Source organism: Chenopodium album, chromosome 27, assembly GCF_948465745.1.
Source record: "Chenopodium album chromosome 27, dcCheAlbu1.1, whole genome shotgun sequence".
In the NCBI taxonomy this organism is placed as follows: domain Eukaryota; kingdom Viridiplantae; phylum Streptophyta; class Magnoliopsida; order Caryophyllales; family Amaranthaceae; genus Chenopodium; species Chenopodium album.
In genome coordinates, this window is record NC_137860.1 from 3,984,094 (window position 1) to 3,992,168 (window position 8,075).

Below are 8,075 nucleotides of genomic sequence, written 5' to 3' on the forward strand. Positions count from 1 at the left end.
TATTTTAGCTATAATTTGTACTTGGTTATCCTTTTCAGAACTTTTTTTTTTTTTTTTTTTTTTTTTTTTTTTTTTTTAAACTGAACTTATTAGAATTATCGCATCTAAAGTAAGTGAAAATAAGGTGAACATGATATGCCCTAATCTCTTCATCATTGCATCTAGCATACACACAAACTAACAATCAATTAATCAATCAAAGCTTAATCCCGTAAGTGGTGTGAGGTCGGCTACATAAACCAAAAGTAATTATTCCGAGTCATCCACAAAAATCTTCTTATCTATCCCTTTCGATCATCAAATAACCCATTTTCGCATTGTGCAAATTCATATGTTTCATATCCCTCCTAACTCATTTCAACCAAGTTATTTCGATCTCCCTCTACCTCACCTAACCTCTACATGATCATATAAGAAAGATAGAGCTAGAGAAGAGTTTTAAGAATGAAGTGGTGGACGTACCTACGTACATATACGACACTTTTCTTTCATATCCCTTTTACAATTAGAACAATGTGGTCACAATTCGAAACTTTTGTACCAAAATATCTAAATATTGATCGATATATATACCAACATTTGTAGTACTCATATGAATTAAGACCTATAATACCTTATCAACACCACCCAACATGAAACATTGACTTAAAAACATGACAACAACACGGTTAGTTGGTAATAATAAGTGAAAGATAGCGTAGACTTTTAGTGGGATGGCCTCGGAAATATAGCCGCGCCGGTGGTAAATTGAATTCGTAGTCAGCTCCTTTCTCACACGCAAACTAACACAAGCATGTCAACGGGGTGCAAGTCTTTATCATCTCTACACCTCTCTTTATTATGTTGCCTCCACTTGGTATCACCTATAACACACATTCCAAGGATAACATTATTTGTTCATTCACACTATTTTTTGTCATCAAATTTAATTTACTCCCTCCGTCTAATAATACTGTATGCATGTCTCCACAAGAATTCTTCACGTTTGGATTTTATGTCTGGACCGTGATGATATGAGCGTCATGCAAAATAGAACGAAGTCAAATCAACACGTTACCAAAATTATTCATGTTTCGATTTTATGTTTGGACAATGATCGTTATGTCGAATAGAAGTCAAATCAACACGTCTCAAACATTATTCATGTTACGATTTTATGTTTGGACAATGATCGTTATGCAAAATAGAAGTCAAATAAAAAAAAAAGCGTTAAAAAAATTATTCATGTTTGGATTTTATGTTCGGACAGGTTAAGCTAAGTTGGTCCTCTAATATATACATAGTATCAGAGTCAATTTGACACAAAGGTCACGAGTTCGAATCTCATCCACCCCTCCTTTCAAAGTGGAATATATATTAAGCGTGAGCTGTTAGGAGGCCATGCTGCATCTACACTTCATTCAAGTCTATCATGCTCTCGTGTGTGAAGGCATGATAGAGTATAAAACATATTCCCCAGCTTTAAACATCAACTTAAGATTTTGGTTGAGATGGTTCTCTAACAATTAGCTTTTTAGAATTTATTTCGTTATACAAATACTTTATACTATGTATATATGCTAAAGTTGTACACGAGAGACAGCGAAAAAAATGACGGTTCATGACAACTAATTTGAGTCATAAGAACCACTCCATAAGTTTATTTAAATAGAAGCTTTGTGCCTCTTCTGATGATCTCAATTATACTTCTTTCATGAGGAAATGAGGAATGGCAATTCCTGACAATATGATCCTACAATTTTGACAGAATTTATATGCAGATCTACGCGTATCATATATTAAACTCTGATCTTATGCAAACTACTACTTTGCCAACTTATATACTTTATATTTGTGGTGTTGCAACATTGCATGTTATCACACTGCATTATTTTTTTGATGCTATATATATGATTATATGAGTAATAATGTTATATAGGAAATTGAAGAACACTTCGTCTTATAGTGTTTGCATGTTACTTTTTTTTTTTGGAATGTACCAAATTATTCTTATGATTCTTTGTTTCATCAAATAATGTAGTGGGGTATACATCTTTATTTTTGGTATGTTATTTCAATTTATTTCATTACAATCAAATGTTTTATGTTTAGCATTGTTGAAAGCATCATGAATTCATGATAGAATAACCGATTCTCGTTGCCTTCTAGAAGAGAAGAAAACACAAGTTAGATGCTTATTTAGGCTAAAAATACTATACCATATGATTATTGTTATTGTCATACAACTTAAGCAAACCATATACGAACTCGATCAAACGTTCCTTGCAAATCCTTGACTAGGATTCAGTATAATCGCCACTAAATAGTTTAAGTAATCAGGTTGTTTTGGATTTTTTTTTTTAAAAAAATATGTTGGGCAATTTATGGCCAATTCATTGTCATTGTCAATTGGTGATGACAAGAATAAATACGCGCGTACAGTATTTAGCTAACAAGATGCCGCATCTATGCACTCTCACATATAATATTACATATAATGTTAATGGCTCTTTCATATAATATGTTTGATTCGCGGAACACACCAAGAGGATAAAATACAAATTACTCCATTCAAACGGAGGAGATTTCTTGCAACTTCATCTTCTTTTCAAGAATATTACATTTGTTCCTTTCTTAAAATATTAACACTACATAACACTGAATCGAAGTTAATCACTCCTATGTAGCGCATCTATGCTTTTTCACCCTCGATCTTTTATGGTTTAACTTGTAATTATAGAATCATTCATACACATTATTATACTTTAATTTTAAAAATTCCCATATGCCAAGATTACTTTGCCTAAATTACTTTGTATTATCACTTTCATGATATATATATCCATAGCCGTTAGAATTAATTTAAGTAGCTAGCGTTACCCAAAAATCCCTTAAAACAACAAAAGGTAAACATTGAAGAAAAAAGATTTAAAAACGCAATTAATGCATGCGGTGTGGCTAACCAAATGTTGCATTTTTTCAGTCAACTTGAGTTTTTATTCTCTATAAATTCTCTTCCTTACCATATCCCTCGTTAGTTTCCTTCTCACACATCACACTATTATCTCTCTTTCTCTCTCTTCACTTTCTCTCTCTAAAATTCACTTCTAAGAATTTTGAAAAACACAACAACAACAACAACAACAACAACAACCATGTTGTTCCCAGCAGTTGTTTCTAGAGTTGTAGAATGGCTTGTTTATCAACTCTTTGGCAACTCTTGTTTTCCCGTTGCTAGAAAAATTAGAAACTATAGTTTCCATCTTTTGAAAAGCCCATCTTTTAAATCAACAACAACCCATCAACACCAACAACAACCACCTTCAACGTCGTACCAAAGTTTATCAAAACATTTAAATAAAATAATGGACCGACATTTTAATACTATGGTTTGTGATTTTAATGGAACATTATTAAGATCACAATCTTTCTTCCCATTTTTCATGTTAGTTGCTTTTGAAGGTGGTAGTTTAATAAGATCATTTCTTTTGCTCTTATCATACCCCTTTATTTATTTTTTAGACTATGATTTTCAACTTAGGGTTATGATTTTTATAACATTTTGTGGGCTTAAGGTAAAAAATATGGCTTGTGTTGAAAGGACGGTTTTACCCAAGTTTTACCTTGAGGAGGTAAATTATCATGTTTATCAAGCTTTAACTAGGGCAAATTATAAGGCTATTTTTACACGTGTCCCAAGGGTAATGGTTGAAGGGTTTCTTAAGGATTATTTGAATGTTGATCAAGTTTTTGGGACTGAGTTGAACGTTATTGGAAATTACTATTCTGGCCTTTTATCTCATGAAGGTTTGCTTGTTAAGTATAGGTCAATTAAGGAGTATTTTTCAGATGAAAGACCTGATTTTTGCATTGGAAATTCAACCTTTCTCGATCACTTCTTCATGCAATTTTGCAAGGTAAATATTTTTATGTTTTTGCAATTTATTAATTTTTAATTCAATTTTAGTTGTTAAATCATTTGTTGTTGTTATAAATTTCTATATTTGTTTGTTTTTAAGAATCCATTTTTAGGAAAAACAAACCGTACCATGGATAGTATAGTCAAAGTTAGGTAATGTCACAAGTACAAAACAAACAACAAGAATTGTAGTGATTGCTAATTAAAGTAGGTGTCCTTATAATACATCAATAATGCATGAAAACAAAAAGAGAAATGAGTTAATTCACTACATTATTATTATTTATGCTTCTTGGATTTTCCAATTATTTTATTTATTAATATTATAAATAATATAGTGCTAAAATTTGATTTCCCCTAACCTTAAAATAAGAGAAAACTAAATTATGTTGTTTATTTTAAGGTTTTTATATGTATCTACTTTATTTTTCTGTCTACTTCATTCATATCGTTGTAAATGTGATGTGATACAACCATATAATTAGTTTACTCTTTTTACTAAAATTACATGGAACAATCTTTGTGCTAGAAATTCTTCATGTATTTTATAAGATTTATATTATAATTAACTAGTCATGCTACTGAGTTTTTATGATTTTTCCTATGTGTTTTTCATTTTTACCCCTATTATTAATAAATAAGCATCAAAAGGCCACTCTTTACTTACGAGGCGGTATAGTAATAAATTTAAATTATCATTTTTTAAATATGTTGTGTTGGTGTTCAATTGTTCATGAGGCAACAAATCATGCATCTAGTAATTCAGGCTCTTGACATGTTTCATGATTTCAATTTTGACCAAGAAAAGAAATAATAATTGACTTACAAGAAGATAAATATCATTGTCACACACATAGCATTTAATGATATATCATAAATATGTAGTGTATGATAAATATTATAGTTATGTAATAAGTTATTTAAATTTATGTTGCAGGAAGCATATGTTGTGGACCTACAAGAAGATGACAAAATCAGCAAAAATGAGGAAATAACATCATCAAAAATTATGCCAAGGGACAAATACCCTAAGCCCTTAATATTTCATGATGGAAGATTAGCTTTTCTTCCTACACCATCAGCTACTTTTTGCATGTTCATGTGGCTTCCCTTAGGGATTCTTCTTGCCATTTTTAGGGTTGTTGTGGGTGTTTACTTGCCTTTTAAGTTGTCCAATCTATTAGGGCAACTAAGCGGCATTCGCCTACGAATCAAGGGGACATCCCTAAACCTAAACCCTAGTAACGGCCATAAAGGTGTCTTGTACGTGTGCACACACAGGACACTTCTGGACCCTGTCATTCTCGGTGTTTGTCTTAAGAAACCTTTGACCGCAGTCACGTATAGTCTAAGCAAAACGTCAGAAATCATAGCACCGATAAAAACCGTCCGGCTAACACGTGACCGCAAAATTGACGGTGAAACAATGGAAAGGCTCTTAAGTAAAGGTGACCTAGTGGTATGCCCCGAGGGAACCACGTGTAGGGAACCCTACTTGTTACGATTTAGCTCATTATTCGCGGAATTAGCGGATGATATAGTACCGGTTGCCTTAGAGACAAAGGTGACCATGTTCTATGGGACGACCGCGAGTGGGCTAAAATGTTTGGACCCAATCTTCTTTTTAATGAACCCAAGTCCTATTTACTACCTAGATGTGCTAGGAAAGGTGCCAAAAGAAATGACTTGTGCTGGTGGTAAATCATGTTTTGAAGTGGCTAACAATTTGCAAAGACAATTGGCTAATGCCTTGGATTTTGAGTGCACATCCCTTACTAGGAAGGACAAGTACTTAATGTTGGCTGGAAATGAAGGAAAGGTCGGTCCATGATCATATAGTATATCTTTATCTTTATTTTTATTTTGATGTTTATCCTATTTTTGGATGAAATTTAGGATATAGAAAATTAGAAATATTAGTTATATATAAATAGTAGGATTTTTTTTTTTTTTTTTTTTTGGATCATGTATGTATCTCAACTTTTTTTATTGGCTATATTTCAATGTAACGCAGACGAAATTCACTAAATATTATTGTAGTAGGTGGGATATTATTATTTGGATGAGTAATATTCTTTTTATTTAATATATTTCAATTTGGAATATTTTGTTATCCATTACTCTCAAACAACTACATTATTTTTATTGTCAAACAATTGATTTATAACTGTATTTAAACAGACATAAAGTTCTCATTCTTCTCAATGTAATGTAATGCACTAATGCTGTTTCCGTTCTCAATCTCATTGTTATTTTTTGGTTAAATTTAACTTTATGATATTAGGTTATAACCCTAAGTAAATACAAACTATTTTTAAGTTGCTTCATATTGGCATTTCAATCTTCATTCTGATCTGAACAACTTTAGTTTGAGGACTCAATGTGTGTATAATTTTTTTCTTTAATTTTAAGGAACGCCTAGCCATTTAATGTAATTTAAAAAAAAAAAAACCCAAAAACAAATACAAAAAAACCGTACTTTTGGAATGTCATAGTTGTGGGTGCTAGGTTATCCCCGCATATATATATATATATATATATATATATATATATATATATATATATATATATATATATATATATATATATATATCTCGTGAATTCAATTGCTAATTCATCCCTATAGATGTATTAATAGATTTATTCATGAATTCATGTATAATTGTTGATTTCATGTAATGACTCACGCTGTTCTAAGACTTCTAACTTTAATTTCATGGAGTAATAACATTTAACATCTGTATGTAGTGTGTACCCAATAGTCCAATACTGCTAATTAAGGTCTTCTATGTTAGAGAAATATAAAGTGAATCATCATTATTATCAGAAGATAAACTGATGGCTTATTGGGCTACGTACATAATTAATTAAGATAGCCATCCAATAAGCCTGCAACAAATAAACTTAATTGGGCTTCAGTAAGACAAACTTTACTCTTAATGAATAGTTGACTCATTGTTCTATTGCCCCACCTAACTCTATTATTCATAATTTCATATACACTGATACTAATGTATTCTTTCTGTTACGTTGTTTTGCCGCATTCTTTGCATCTATCTTCTGGATATAAATCAATTGTGCTTTCTAATCTTCAACTTTGATTAAAATAAAAAGAAGCATAAAACTCCATTTTATCTTTGGTTGTACTAAGGACTTGGTCTCATTGACTGAACTCAGCTGAACTGAATTGAGCAGAACTGAACTGAATTGAACTGAACTAACTGAAATGAATATATTATAAGAGAAGGAAATTAGGAGCTGAACTGAACTGAACTGAACTGAACTGAATTTCAACATATGAGAACAGGCCCTTAATGGGTTGACTTTTGTTAGTTATAATGGGTTGACTTTTGCATCTTTAACTTTGGAATATGTTTTTTCTTAAAATAATGTAGGTAGAGTAGGTGAATCGTGCAACAATAAAAGACAAGCAACTTAAAAATGTGAAGGAAGCATGTTAATTTATATTAAGTACAGAGTAATTATTTGAAGGAAGTATGTAAGACTGTACGAGATAGTTTACTTTTTATGCTTCTTTTGTTTTACAATACTAGCTTAATTTACGCCATTCATGCATACAAAGTCTTTAATCACAATTATATTGCTAATGCATGAAAGTAAATAATTTTCATTATCTTAATTGTTTGTTGTTGGGTTATTCTCGAATTATGTTTTTAACCTATCTTGACGCGAGGTAAGAGTAGTTGGTTAACATGCACAAAATTACATATATAAACAAGTATAGAAAAACAAAAGTAAAGTTTCTCCGATTCATAAATATTGCAACGTTTGGACTTTATTTTACAGTATTCACTCTTGACCATAAATAGTCGAGGAAGTATTTTAATTTTTTTTATTTCCCTAGAGAGAGGTAATTTGGGGGTTTCATAGGAAGTGATACGTTCTTTACCTTCAAAGCTTTGAGTGGACAATCTTCTAGCAAAAAATCGTTAATCACCAACCACAAAATATAATTCTAGAGTCTAGATTTCTTCCTTTTATCATAGACAAGTGTATATTGCCCGTGTATAGACATGTAGAATGGGGAAAAAGATAGGTGAAGTTTACAAATGCCAACAAAAGCCAACTTTATCAAGCATAAAATCAATAGTTAGTTGATGGCTATGTTAATTATTATATGGTACAAACAAGTGGAATTTTGTATTCCAATGGATTC

The 8,075-nt window shown here is 31.3% G+C and overlaps 1 protein-coding gene across 1 annotated transcript; it reads left to right on the forward strand.

Annotated features, from left to right (window-relative positions):
* The first annotated feature begins 3,057 nt into the window (after positions 1-3,057).
* On the forward strand, positions 3,058-6,036 carry LOC145620926 (glycerol-3-phosphate acyltransferase 1-like). The gene is made up of 2 exons (XM_081675668.1): positions 3,058-3,896; positions 4,836-6,036. The coding sequence occupies exons 1-2, from the start codon at positions 3,135-3,137 to the stop codon at positions 5,727-5,729; spliced, it is 1,656 nt and encodes a 551-aa protein (XP_081531794.1). The 5' UTR covers positions 3,058-3,134; the 3' UTR covers positions 5,730-6,036.
* The last annotated feature ends 2,039 nt before the right edge of the window (positions 6,037-8,075 follow it).